The sequence below is a fragment of the Malus sylvestris genome, chromosome 15 (assembly GCF_916048215.2).
Source record: "Malus sylvestris chromosome 15, drMalSylv7.2, whole genome shotgun sequence".
NCBI lineage: Eukaryota > Viridiplantae > Streptophyta > Magnoliopsida > Rosales > Rosaceae > Malus > Malus sylvestris.
The window spans coordinates 41,079,780-41,094,983 of NC_062274.1; the positions used below are offsets into that span (position 1 = coordinate 41,079,780).

General features: G+C 43.0%; 1 protein-coding gene and 1 long non-coding RNA gene across 7 annotated transcripts in view; both read left to right on the plus strand.

Moving 5' to 3' along the window:
* The window catches only part of LOC126602338 (esterase-like), a 31,369-nt gene that overhangs the window by 11,787 nt on the left and 4,378 nt on the right, over nt 1–15,204 (plus strand). Inside the window, exons 3-6 of one of the 6 annotated variants that reach the window (XM_050269176.1) lie at nt 274–443; nt 550–814; nt 914–1,014; nt 1,410–1,593. The exons of 2 other annotated variants lie outside the window; for them this stretch is intronic. In XM_050269176.1, the coding sequence (XP_050125133.1) occupies nt 274–443; nt 550–814; nt 914–975 (497 nt within the window). In that variant the 3' untranslated portion in view covers nt 976–1,014; nt 1,410–1,593. Of the gene's footprint in view, nt 1–273; nt 444–549; nt 815–913; nt 1,015–1,409; nt 1,961–14,899; nt 15,168–15,204 lie in introns of those variants that run through there. 3 more of the 6 variants (XM_050269172.1, XM_050269174.1, XM_050269173.1) reach the window with 3 other exon arrangements.
* On the plus strand, nt 10,654–11,067 carry LOC126602340 (uncharacterized). Its single transcript, XR_007616081.1, has 2 exons — nt 10,654–10,794; nt 10,876–11,067. It is a non-coding gene; the product is annotated as an uncharacterized LOC126602340 (long non-coding RNA).

Sequence of the window (15,204 nt, forward strand, 5' to 3'; positions counted from 1 at the left end):
TTAAAATAATTTTTATGTTTATTAAAATATGAGTATGAGAATCATTTCACTTTTTAATTCTCTCATGTGTTCAGTAGCACAAATATAATTAGATAACTGTGTCTTTCTTTTTGAAACCCATAATCAAATACCTAAACATCTAGAAGTAGAGAGCAACTAGAGGGGCTAGTTGTGATCCTATTCCTCTGTCCTTACTTCCCCTATTTCTATGTTTTCTGATTCCTTTCCTCTTGGATTATGTTAAGTAACCATGCCCTTCATCTTGATTTCCAGGAGGAATATATGCAAGTTTACTGCCCAAGGATGAGTACTTCCCCAAAGCTTTATACACATTTGACATTGGTCAGAACGACCTTGGGGAAGGGTTCTTTGCAAACAAGACTATAAAGGAGGTGAATGCATCTGTTCCTGATATAATCATCAAGTTCTCAACAAATATTCAGGTAACCTTTGAAAATAATGACCTAATTGGTGGGTTTTTTATTGTTGCCTTAATATGTTTACCCATCGATGATCATCAAGATAATGTTGTGATGTCACAAAATGTAGAAAATATATGACTTGGGAGCCAGATTGTTTTGGATCCACAACACTGGGCCAATTGGCTGTCTCCCTTACATTTTAGCTAATTTTCCATCAGCTCAAAAGGACGAGGTTGGCTGCGCAAAGTCTTACAATGAAGTGGCTCAGTATTTTAACCACCAACTGAAGGAAGCCACAGTTCAACTTAGGAAGGATCTTCCTTTGGCGGCATTTACTTACGTGGACATATATTCTGTCAAATACTCTCTTTACAAGGAACCAAAAAAATATGGTAAGCCGCCCAAACTGTATGATATTTATACACATAACATACCTGCATTTTAGAGGCCTCCCTTGTTAACTTGAATTCACCATACGTTACGATACGCAGAGAGAAATGTTGCATGGAATAGGTGCATTCAAGTTTTTCTGTCAGTTACGTTGGATGGCTAGGACTTGAAATGTCCTATCAAAATGGTCGACTTAACAATGGTACGACTAGATTAAATCAAACATTTTCACATAGTAGGAGGTAAAAAAAAGGTCACATCTGCTACGATGTAACTTTATAAAACTTAGACGAGTAATGCTATTTTTACCACCTAATATAATGTACCACAGTTCAGTACCATCTAATGTTACAACTGAGGGGAACAAGCCACATCAATACAAAATTATCTTGTGGAAAATGAGGTGTATAATCCCTAGGGTTTGGTTGGTTGGACTTATATTTGCGTTAGTGTATTATATAATATGATAAGTGATGTGTTAACTATCAGTTTTTCATAACAATTGAGAGCACACCTAAAACCTAATCGTAGATTAGAGAAATTTCATTAATGTTATTTATTTTCCGTTGTATGAATCTTTCTTGAAACTTTTTTCAGGGTTTGAGTTCCCACTTGTTGCTTGTTGTGGGTTTGGTGGGAAGTACAACTATAGCAGTAGTGCTGGATGTGGAACAACAGTTACAGTCAATGGAAGCCAAATATTTGTTGGTTCGTGCAAAAGCCCGTCAGTGAGAGTGAATTGGGATGGCATTCATTATACTGAGGCAGCTAACAAGGTTGTTTTTGACAAAATTTCAACTGGAGCATTTTCAGATCCACCCCTTCCCTTAAAACATGCATGTCACAGGATTTAGACTAATTAAAAATTAATTAAACCATAAATAAGTACTCCTGCAGACGCATGCATGTGGAAAACTGGAAATCTTTTATGGCAATAATGTTCTACCTTGTATAAGCTACTTTGAGTCGTTAAGGTAGTAGGTTAGAACCACAAAAAAAATAAAGGCTCCAACATTCAGTACTGTTGTAACTATATTGGAAACTCTTATGATGAGTATACACTTGCCCATTTGTATAAGATGTATCAGGTTCATCCTTAAGGCATGTAGTTTCCAAATGCAGATAATTTGATATAACCTTCACTTTTAGTTTGAGGTTTATTGAGAAAACGTATTTTACTTGAGACTAAAGAAACATCTACCGGCTTATTCGCTTTGCACACGAGTTTTAGGCGCAATTAAAGTATGAAAGATAGCAAAGTTATTTACATGCCTTAAAACAATCTGTCTCCAACATCTTCAACACTTGTTCGACCAAAAAAAAAACATCTTCAACACTTGTGTCAGGTGATCAGGTTTTGGCTCAACATGAGGTCAAATCAAACTTGATGTACTCTTATTTTACATCACATTGACCCAAGTCAATTGTCTAACAAGTGTAACAAACCAACGTATTCCATGTTATGTAGTAATCGGGAAGGGACCATAAACACCTGAATGAACCAAATCCAAAAGGAAATTCTCTTTTGTTAAAACTTAAAGGGTACGAAACACAATATCTTTTAGCTAAAGTGCAAATATTAAATTTTAACTCAGAGTCTTGAACACCATTTTTTTTTTTCCCCGAAGATAGAAATATATTAGATACGAATAGAAAGGTTTACATCCTGGGCTAGGATATTAAACAAAAATTCAGGCCCAATACAGTCCCACCCATATTCACGACCCTCCTTGAAAACAAACTTAGCAACCGAGTGAGCAGCAGCATTGCCCTCCCTAGGCACGTACGAGAACGAAACTGACCTCAACCTACGCGCTAGAACCTCAATATCACCAAGAATACATTCAAGACTGAAATCATGATCCATTTCATGCCTAATCATCTGAATAATCACTTTGGCATCAGATTCAATAACAACATTATCATACCCATAGTTAATACAGGCCAAGAGGGCGGTCCTGATTGCAGCAGCTTCCCCAGCAGCCGCGGAGTGGCACAGCGCAACGCCAGAGCCCCCAGCACCGTGAAGTAATCCAGCAAAGTTGCGGCAGACCCAGCCTACCCCCGTGCGGAGGGTGTTCTTGCACCACGAGGCGTCAGTGTTGACCTTAAGGATCCCGAACGCCGGCTTCTCCCATCTACAAGCCCCACGGTCCAAGGAAGCAATCTTCGATCGACACCCAGGCTGCTTTCCAGCAGGCTCGCTGAGCGTAGCATCTCTGAATTCAAAGATGTTCCTGCTCCAAGCCTCCAAAAGCTCCAAGGGCTGCCGGTGCACCCCATTAAAAACCACCTCGTTCCTGTTTTTCCATAGTCTCCATAACCCAAAGGTAAACTCTTGCATGATCTCCTCCGCGTTGTCCCTCCCCTTAACCCGAGTCCAGAACAACTCCCAGCTAGATAGGAAGTCTGCCCCTGCCAGCGCAAAGGAATTCAACTGAAGCGAAGAGGAGAACCAGAACAGGTGGCTAAGGTGGCATCGGAAGAATAGATGAGCTTCCGTCTCATCCATAGCACCACAAACACCACAGACGTTGTCCACTCTCATATGTCTCCGCTTCAGGTTACGTCGAACAGCCAGAGCATTGTTACAACATCGCCAGATAAAAATTTTAATTTTGTTAGGTACCTTCAACTTCCAGATCAGGTTCTAAGCAGTGCAGTTCTTTAGCTTGTCGCTTGCAGACCCACAGCCTTTCTTCCCCAAAGCACCGTTTTCCATGAGGTTCATAGCCACTCCGTACCCCGATCGCACCGAATAAACCCCATTCGCGTTGTGGTGCCACACCATCCGGTCCCGGCACCCAGTCTTGCTTAAGGGGATGCTTAAGATTAGTCTCACATCGTCCTGGTGAAAGCTTGCCAGGATCAGATCACGTTTCCAAGAGCAGGACCCCGAATCAATTAACTCACTTACCATAGTAGCATGCAAGCTTACTAAAGGCCTAACTTTAAACGTAGAGGGCCTAGGAAACCACGGGTCCTCCCTAATGTTAATGCATGCCCCGTCCCCGACCCGCCACCGCAGGCCATGTAGGAGCACCTTCCGGGCATCAAAAATGCCCTTCCAACCCCACGACGTGTTCCTACCCTTTCCCGCCTCAGTAAAGCTCTTCCCAGGATAATATTTTTCTTTCAGAACAGTAGCAAGCAAAGACCCCAGATTCTGGATCAGCCGCCACCTAATCTTGGCAAGGAACGCCAGGTTAAAACACTGGATATCCCTAAAGCCTAGCCCGCCGACTCGTTTTTGCTTCATTAACCGCTCCCATGAGATCCAGTGGACCCCATTTCTCTGCTCGCTCCCTCTCCACCAGAAATTCCGGATAGCTTTCTCCAGGTCTCTACATACCCTAATGGGAAGTTTAAAACAGCTCATGGCATAGCATGGCATCGCCATGGCTACTGCCTTGACAAGGACTTCCTTTCCTGCTTGGGATAGAAATTGCTCTGCCCAACCCGCCAGCCGGGATTCAAGCCTGTCCCGCACCTCTTCAAAAACCATTCTTTTAGAGTTGCCAAAATCAGATTGCAGCCCAAGATACCTACCAAAACCAGACTTGCATTGGATTCCCATAGTTCGGCCAATCTTTCTCCTCACCCTGTTCGAGGTCTTCGAGCCGAAGGAAATTGAGCTTTTGGCCAGATTAACAGCTTGGCCAGAGCCTCGGGCATATGTTCGCAGCACCTCTACGATGCCACTCGCCTCCTCCACACTTGCATGACCGAATAACACCGAGTCATCCGCAAAAAACAGATGAGAGATCGGGGTCCCGTTTGCTGACACACTGAACCCGTGGAGGGCACCCCGCTCCATCCCTCTCCTGATGAGCATGGAAAGACCTTCTATACAGAGCAAGAAGAGATAGGGAGATAGGGGGTCTCCTTGTCGCAGCCCATGCTCCGGCAGGACAAGCCCAGTCGGGTTCCCGTTTACGAGGATGTTGAAAGAGGCCGTGGAAATGCACTCCTTGATCCAGTTGCAAAATAGGGGAGCGAACCCTAATTTCACCATCATGGATAAGAGGAACACCCACTCCACGCGGTCGTACGCCTTAGCCATGTCGAGCTTAATAGCCATGCCAGTCTGGTCACCTTTTTTTTTATGAAGCAGTGTGTGTAGTAGCTCGTGCACCACCAAAATGTTGTCCTGAATTTGTTTCCCCGCCACAAAGGCAGATTGGTTGTCACAAATCACCTTTGGCATCACCATCTTTAGCCGGTTAGTGAGAACCTTGGCAATGACTTTGTAGATTACATTGCATAGTGCAATAGGCCGGTATTGCGTCATGTTCTTCGGGCACTTGACCTTAGGGATAAGCACAAGGTTAGTATGATTAAGTTTCCTCAGGATAGTACCCGAATGCCAGAAGGCTTTGACTATCTTTATCACATCCTTGCCCACAATATCCCAATGATCCTGGTAAAAGCATCCAGAGTACCCGTCCAGACCAGGGGCCCTAATTGGAGGGATTTGGAAGACAGCCGTTTTGATTTCCTCCTCCGTCACCGCTGCCGTCAAGGCAAGGTTGTCCTCAGCAGACACACGTGGTGCCAGGCATTCCCCAATCTCATCGATTTGCCCAGGGCTGCTCGACTTAAATAACACTGCAAAATAAGAGGTAGCAATTGAAGATATCGCTGCTTCATCCTCCTGCCACACTCCATTCAAATCCTCCAACCCCTTGATTTGGTTGAACCTCTTTCTTTTGAGAGTTTGAGCATGGAAGAACTTAGAATTTTTATCACCTTCCTTTAACCATTGGGCACGCGACTTCACCCTCCAGTAAGATTCTTCGTTTCGATGGGCAGCCCTGAGCTCTCTCTCCTTCATCTTAACCACCTCCGAGGCAAATTCAGTAGACATATAAGCCGCTCGAATCTCTTCTTTCAGCTGCCCGATGACTTTCTTCGAGTTCCTTCCTCTCCCCCGATACCAATCCTTAAGCCTGTGCCTTAGGGCTTTCAATTTTTCACAAAAGCGAAAATCATGTGACCCCCCATGTTTATCTCTCCATTCCTCTACCACCAATTGCTGACACTCCTCCATTTTGCTCCATCGTGCATCATAAGAGAATTTTCTCCCCTTCCATGCTTTCACTTTCTCCGTGGAACAGAGCATGGTCAGACCCTTCCAGTACCACATGCCTGATTGTGTTCTCAGGGTAAAGGTCCTGCCATCCCATAGTGGCCAATCCCCTGTCCAGGCGTTGCTGAATAGGCTTCGCCTCCTGGTTGTTCCGCCACGTAAACGGATAGCCAACAAAACCCAGGTCCATGAGCTCATTTTGAGCCATAAACTCTCGAAAGTCTCGCATATTAGCCGTCGGTATGTAGTTACCCCCCTCTTTCTCATCATTACACAGAATGTCATTAAAGTCCCCGATGAGAAGAGTTTTTCCCCTATTGTTTCCAAGCCGCCTGCTCAAATACCCCCATTGATCCCGCAGTTTTTTCTCATCAGTACTAGCATAGATTGCAAACAAATACCAGTGACACTTCTTGTGCTCATCCCAAATTTTAACTTCAATAACAAAGTCCTCAGACTTCACCAGAGTAACCTGGGAAGCATCCCGCCAGAAGACACAGAGGCCTCCCCCAATGCCCCTAGGTTCCACTGCGTGCATGTACTCCAAATCCAAACGTTTCTTGAGATACCCATACCGACTGCTTTTATTTTTGGTTTCCAGCAAAACCACAATGTCAGAGGTGTGGAGCCGATTCTGCTCCAGTAGATTGTCAACTGTCAGGTCACCCCCGATACCCTGACAGTTCCAAGTAAGTAGCCTCATTTGGACCTGGGAGACCCCTCACGGCTAGTCTCCTCCGCCTCAACATATGTCTTCCTACTCAGCTTAGATCTTTTAGGTTCCACACAGGGGTTAACCTCATCATACTCCACCTCTCGGGCACTTCTCTTTTTGCCTTTATTCTCGTTCATCACGGCTTCAATGATAGCTTCCAGCTCAAAAGGATAATCATCTTTAGCCAGATCACATCCACTCCCGCACCCCCGACCATCACTAGCTTCCCCCCGTCTAGCATTCACATTGTCCCCATCCTCACCGACTCCAGGCACAAGGTTAAGATCGAAAAAAGAGCCTTCATTCAGAGTTATACTTACCGAATCCACCCGTCTCTCCTGCTCGTAATGGTCATTAAGTACCACGTGTTCCGCTCCCGCTGCCACCGCACCCCCCGGCCCAATTAAGCCTGCATCGAAAGCCAGTTCTCTCGCTGACCTTGCCTCTTCTTCAGCTAGCCTTTGGCGTCGGATTTTCCCCGCAAGCACGTTGTCTCTGTATCCCATTTTGTTAGACGACTACCTAGGCTTGCTTGGTGATGTTGCAGTGTCAATAACCTCATCCTCCAACGGTGCGGTGCACTCACTACCGCTCTGAGATCTGCTAGCCGTTATCGGGGGTTGACATCCCATTCCTGACGCTGTAGAAGACCGCCCGGAGCGTCTACCACCACCCAGTTCTTCGTTCCACCGCTCCGATCCACTCCGTCCACCATTTGACCCAGAGGATGCCCTGCTCCTGGTTCCAGCTCCCAGAGGATTACCTCTCAGGTCCGACACCGCATCTAACCCACGGAACGCAAGTACCTCATTCCTCGTCTTGGTGCAATCTCTTTGGTCTGTTCTTTCATCCAAAGCTTCCTTGCAAATCCTAGTAGGGTGTCCCAGCTTTCCACAAATGAGACAGTAGTTAGGAAGTGATTCATACTTGAAATCAATCCAGATCTTGCCTTCATCGGGAAAGGTCACAAAGGTCCCTCGCATTAGGGGTTCGCGAACATTGAAGTCAATTTTCACCCGGAGGAATCTTCCAATGCAGTCACGGCTCCCAGTTTTGTCCACCGATCGAACCTCACCCATCAAACTACCTATTGTTTCAGCTACCGCTTGGGTCATACTGAGCACCGGGACGTTATGCAGCTGGACCCAAAGCACACCCAGGGAGAGAGGGGTCCATCGGTTCAGCCCCTTCTCCGTTCAATCCGCCACCAATACAAGGTCATTTTTGAACATCCAAGGCATGTCCGCCTCAACCACTCGTTGCAAATCCCTTTTCCCAGCAAACCGAGCAAGAAATCTCCGATCTCTAATCTCCCTAATCGAGACCCCCTCACGTCCACACCAGAGAGACATGAAGCAATCAACGAACACATCTCCTTTCACCGCCTTAGCAGTGAAGACTTCTGCAATCAGGGTATACTGAAACCCTAATAGAGCACCTTCGACATCCTTTCTCTCAATACACACGCCTCCCTGTTCTTTCTCAGACAGGATGAGGTTGATCCCAAATCGTGTCCCCAACTCCTCTAGGTCCTCATTCGGACTTCCCCCAGCCATGGCCAGTTAGAAGAACCGCACCCCACTCACCCCCCAGAGGCCACCACCACAAGCGTCAGCCACCGTACCTTATCTCCTCTCAGATCTCCACCAGATCCAGATCTCCGCACCTGGGCAGGCCGCCCTCGAGCCGCCAGTGGAACAACTTTGCTCGCCGTTCCCCAATAAATCACGACAGCCGAGCCAAGTCCCCGGATTCGCAACCAGAGCTTCGAGAATGAGGGACTAGCTGGTCAGATCTCGGACAACGATTCAACTACAGGACGCGCTCGTCGACGGAGCACCGCACTCCTCCTTTCGAGGCACATTTCTCACTTTGAGTCTTTTTCTCTTGAACACCATTAAATAAAGACGGATGCAACTTATGCAAATATTCAAAAGATGCATGCCCAATTCAACAATGCCACAACCAACATCTTCTTAACGTGCTCGTTGTTACTACTGCAAACTTGATGTACTCAACCAGATGCCACATCGTCAACATAGTATAGCCCCTTTCTCTTAGTGCCATGCTGAATGATTGCCTAAGTCTAGATATCTTGAAGTAGGCAAAATGTAGGAAACATTAATTAAATACAATCCAATTGCTCAGTAACTTGACCAACTGACAATAAGTGGTTCAAAAAAGCAAGAATTAACAACCTACGGTGTAAAGATAAAGTGAGAGTTAAGGCAATAGAGTCGGCCCCTGTTATTGGGACAACATCACCATTAGCCGTAACAACACTCTCTTTAGGAGGTGTTGTCATATACTGAAACAGGGATTTGTCATATGTGGATCAGTTGCAACGAAGTCAACAATCCCACCGCATCTCTATCCACAGATGCAATTGAAACCTTACCAAGATTACCTGTGTCATCAACAATATCATAGAGAGAAGATAGTTGGTCAATAAGTGACAAGACCAGTTCAGGGGTCTTATGGCTAGTTGTGGTATTGACGAAAGTCACATTGGAATCACTGTTACCGCCAGTTGGTTCCTCCTTATTACGGCCAGCAGATATTGCTGCAACTCTTGTACCACTATCAGCTACTTTGGCTTGTCCCATACGAGAACTCCTTTAAGCCTTTACTGGACGAAACTTTTTTGACAACTTTCTTTATCATTCCTTTTTGAACACTTTATTTATTATTAAGGATATGTTTTTTTAAATCAAACCCCTTATGGGGTGTGACTGCATTTTCCTCTGTGTATGTGTTCAGGAAACCGAAGCAGGGGCACCATGGAAATGAGGGTTTCATTCCGACTCTCGATGAGGTAAGCAAATCATTAGCAGAAATAGTCTCCTCTGATGACCCTTCAGGCTTTATCACAAGTGTGTACAAAATTGGACGCCGTGTGGAGATCTTTTGTACGTCGAATATACAATTTCCCCAGGGCATACACAGCAGGGGACATTAATGAAATTCAACACTCTGGAGCAAGGACAAATGTTTCTTTCTAAACAGATGAATCTTGAAGACCAAATTGCATTACGGCCAGAGAGATATGTGGCCGGTTGGGAAGAAGCCAAGGGGCTTAAGGGTACTTTTATCCAGATTAATGAAAGGGTTCAGGAAGCAGTGGAACAATCACCCTTTCCTCTCAATCTCGAACACTATGTCCTATTTCCTTGCCTCGTCACCCATCTTGATCATTGGATAAAAATTCACAAGATGGAGAGTGCGCGTACTTATAATGATTTTGCATTCAACATTTTGGGGTTAGTAATATTTTATTTGACATCTCCTCTTGTTAATGGCTAGCTATGCTACTGGACATTACTTATTCTCAAGTATTAATTTATTTTTTTATTTGTAATTGCACCCATAAATATTACTAAGGCTCTAGCTGATTGTCCTCATATCCATGGTAATCTTCGAACTGGATGATCGAACTTGATGCAAGGATGCTCATTTAATCACTATCAATTTTTTCTTGTCTTATTTCACTAAGGGGTGTGATATCCACACATCCCTTTTTACTTCTCTCACACCTTTTTGGCTTTCGGCCGTCGGATCGGATGAATTAAAGAAGATTAATTGACAGAAATTAACAAAGGGTGTGTGAGAAGTAAAAAGGGGTGTGTGGATAGCACACCCCTTTCACTAAAGGTCAATCACAACAAGTATGGCACAAGGATTCTGATGATCTCTGTTATCTCATCGACCAAATATATGAAGGTCGGAAGTTGGACGAGTTGACGACTGTTCGTATAGAAAAGTACAAGTCTTTCCTCCAAAGAATCACAAATTCTGTTAATATTCGTCATGAAGGCGGGAAAATCAGCAACATAAGTTTAGTGAGGTTCTACATGTTCAGTAATTCAACCGTCTGGAGCAGCAAGGAAAAGGTGCAGCTAATTGCAAACGTTTACAGACTCCATAAAGATGAGACCTTTGATATAGTTAGGGCGTTCACAGCTCAATTTGGTAATTGGAAGTATGATGACTGGCAAAATAAAGTGGACAACCATGTCGTTTTCAAGGCTGTGAAAATTATCAACAGAACAAACGCCGACTCCGCCAAGGTAGAAGTCCTCAGAATTCCAATTCCCGTTTATACAACTGCAGAAAGTTGGTTATTGTATGTGCACAACTGTATGAAGCACTACTGGGAACATGTAAAGCGGTTACAAAAGGTGAGTCTCATCACCCTACAAAATTAATACCTACTTGTCAGCATGCATCTTCTAACCTTTTCTTTTCTTTTAAATAAACAGAAAGAACATGGAACAAGTCGAGTACTGGAGAAGTTGACAAAGCTGTTTCCTACGGTGATTGAAGACATGTATACGGGGTTGGCCCAGGCCCTATATGCTGATAAAGTTAGACATCCTCGGTTCATGTCAAGGGAGATAGTGAGAGGGGTAATCGCGGCATGAGAAGCAAAGACATTTCAAGGAGTTCGAAAATTTAATGAATGGCAGTTACTTTTTTAGTAGATTCTAGTTCTTAAGAATTCATGAGAATTTTCAAGAGAAGTTTGATAGGAGGCAGTTAGTTCTTTTTCGGGCTCTGTTTTTGGGTGTGTGTCTGTGCAGCACGTCTTTCTTTTGTCGTAGCCAGGGTATAAAAAATCGATAATATCGGCGATATTTCGCCGATATTATCGTTTTTTTCGGAGTTCGATATTTCCACACACATCCAATAGGTTTTCGTCAAAATATCGCGATATTATCGATAATATCGCGACATTTTAGAAATCAACCCAGAAATCAACCCCAATCTTGTTCCAATTGCAGATCAAGAAACAATCAAAACAGATTCAACCCCAATCTTGACAAACCCTAGAAATCAACCCAGAAAAAAAATCGAAATAAAACCTTATATTTTGAAATCAACCCAGAAATCTCATCGTTCATTCCGGCGGCTGCTTTTTCTACGACTGCTTCGTTCCTTCCGCTCCTTGGAGCTTCGCCGGAGAGGAGTTGCGACTATCGAAACCATTGGACTCAGTATACGATGCAGAATCGTTGTCAAATCTTCTGCGGCGACTCTTGGATAACGACAACGTCGACAACTCTTGGATGACGATGACGGTGCCTCCTTCATACTTCTACAGAAGGAGAGGCAAGAGTCTCGATGACGGCGCCTCCTTACTTCTGACGACAACGACGCCCCTTTTTTCTGCGGTGACTCTTGGATGACGACGATGGCGTCTCGACGACTGTTAAGTCGAGACTGAGAGAGATGAGATTGGAAAATCGAGACTGAGAGAGATGAGATTGGGTTCAGACTTGAGAGAGTTCGAGAATGTGTGTGCGTGTCTGTGAATCAGAGATTCAGAATGAGAGACGGAGAGGAGAGGACTGAAAAACTTAAGTTGGATTGGACGGTTGAGATTAAATCTCAACCAATCCGACGGTCCACATAATTCTTAAACCTATTTAAATTAAACATATATTTTATAAATGTCTTTGTGTGCGTGTATGGTGGCGTGTGAGAGTCTCTGACTCTATGTATGTGTGTGGTGGCGTGTGAGAAAAAAAAAAGCATTCAAATAATTCATAGGGAACTTTAACAAAAAGCTCCTGGTACTGTTCACTTTAACAAAAAACCACATTTTTACACTAAAAAGTCAATCTTGGTACTATTCATTTTACCCTTTCTTTTGTTCTTATCGTTAAAACTCAAAGTTTTCAAGCCCTTTTCATTAGTTTTCCTTAATTCATAACCTTGTCTCTGACTCTTGACAACTTTTACAACTTTTGACAAGATAAAAAGTAATGGTGTTTCATCAAGATTCTAAATCACTCATGTATCTTACCCTGCAATGTTGTTGACCCTAGAAACTACAAAGCCTACGTGGCGCGCAGGCCGAGTAATTAATGAGCTAACTACGTCCTTCGGTGAATGCGGGGCGTGCCAACTCGTCGGCCGAGCTCGGCCGAGGAGTAAATTTGTTGATGTTGCGTTGGGTCGCGCTACTGACTTCTGCGTCTTGCGATTGCGGCCGAGAAAGGAACACGTCTCGGCCTCTTGGGCTCTCGAACCTGAAGACAAGGTTACTATTCTTACGAAGTTCGATATCAAATTCGGCTTTCAATGTGCCGAATGTAATAATTGTAACACCTCACTTCGCCGAGAAGGCTGATGAGATGACCTCGACCAATAAGGATTTAGAAACCCTTCTCAACCGAGACTTGGATAGGTAATCAATCGTTCTCGCCGCAGTGCTGTTGATGCCAACGGAAGATACTGCGAGACCGACTGACTCTACGGTGACAGAGCTATCTATGCCGACTTAAGATATCACCGGTTGCTTCCACAGTGCTGTTGATGCCAACGGAAGATGTGTCAGCGAAAAAGGAAAAAGAAAAATCACAAGTTGTGAGAGTTTGCGCAGGGCAATTTTGTATTGATTTGCAGGGGTCCTTAACTTGCTGCACTGAGTCTTGTATTTATAAGGTTGGATATCTGCTAGCTTTGGCCTGACGGATTTGTATTTCAATTGCACCCAAAGACTTCATGATGGAATATGCGAATCTGAACAACAATAGGGACTCTGCATGCTAACCCTATTTTATTCCCACTTTGACTTATATTTATCCCATCAGAAACTTTCTTATCTCATCAGAGCCTAGCCTTATCCCATCCAAAGCCATCACTTCAAAGTCAGACTCCTAATTCAACTATAAACCTTTTTTCTTCCACCATGCATGTCCATATGCATGCAACTTCATTAATCCCATTTAATTATAATATTTAGCATCCTGCCAAAATATTTGATGACTATGATTCTTCCATATCTGTCAAGATCTTTGAACTCATCCGTCCATATCCCTTTGTGTTCTTTCTTGACCAATTTGCTTTGACCATACAGGATAATAAAATAATATTCAACGGCCTCGATTACTCGGGCCGATTGTGTAAATTCAGGCCCAAACAAATGTATAAAGTGTAAAATATTGTAGTAAATCATTATATATAAATGATTATGGTGTGTTTAATCTTTTTTTCATTAATTACTACATATTTTCTACACTCACAGTGTTTGCCAGCTCGCTGTATAATCAACTTAAATCAGTTAAATCCATCCTGCAATGCATTTCCTTCCAATTTTTTGTGATAAACTAATAGATAATTGACTAAATAAACATCCTGCAAAGTTTCAATAAAAATTTCCAAGTTTTTCTTACAATTTCCGTGGTTTCCATGTAATTTTTATCGATATCGATATTATCCTGATATTTCCATCGATATTTCCGTGTTTTCAGACTACCGATATTTCCGATATTTTCTTCCTTGGTCGTAGCCAGAACTCCTGTTTTTGGAGGATTATATATTACGCGTGTGCTAGTTGGCCTTTTGTAATAGTGGTACAAACAAAAGTTAATTGCATTTTGTCTTTCGAGTTTTATTTGTTTAGCAAGACACGTTTTAGTTAATTGAACCCTATAAATTTGAATGAAAAAAGAAAATAAAACATTGTTATTATAAACAGAAAAACTTGTTTACGCAACCTTTTTTTTCCCTTTCATTGTTTCCTGACAATTTTGGTGGAAGTCTTTAGCTTTTGTACACGTCAGAATTTTAAGATTAATCAAATTCCAAATTAGATTTTCCTTTTTTACTTAACAAACTCATTTATCTATGACGTGTTTACCAAATGGAGTTGGAGGGGAAGAACGAAATTGCACTCTTCCCAAAGCATGTGCTTTCCAACGTTTACTAGCATTTAGAGAATCAGAAAACAGGTGGGGTCCACCCAATATCAATAATTGTCTAACTGAAAAAAAAAATTGAAATTCTACCATAAAACCAATATATTTAAGATCTTGTATATCTATATAATCAATAATTGTCTGACCGAAGCAACCTTGTGAAGGTCCTCGACATTTTACGTTGTTCCAAAGTCAATTTGATTTTGCATATCAACTAACAAACATAGATTATCCTAATCTCTAATAATACATATTCCTTATCAGCTAACAAACATAGGTAATCCTAATCTCTAATAATCTCACGTGCATAACAAAAGCCAACCAAGTGTATAGCTCTCTGTAGAACTTACTTGCTGGCCTTGTAGAATTGGACAATACAACTCACGAGCCACGACTTAAACATGGACATGTGTCCTTTCATGAGTCAGCTTTTAGTTTTATCTAGATGGATTGGAAAAGACGTGAAATTTGAAAATTCCACCTTCAATTCCTAGCTTGCGCTATATAAATAGTAGTGACCTCTTAATTTTCATGCATCGATCTCATCTGCAATTATCATTGTTGTATTATTTTCTCCACCATGGAGTCACCGATAATTACTATCAAAGTTATTTCATTCTTTTGCTCGTACATGCTTTTGTCGCACTTGCATCTCACCACTTTGAACCCTACTGCCTTTGCTTTGGAGGACTGTCAGTTTCCAGCCGTCTTTAACTTTGGGGACTCTAATTCAGATACTGGCGGATTGGCCTCATCCCTTATTGCACCAACCCCTCCTTATGGTGAGACATTTTTTGGTATGCCGGCGGGAAGATTCTCAGATGGCCGTCTCACAATCGATTTCCTCGGTATGTGTATTTGTTCTTTAACTACCTTACTTATTTC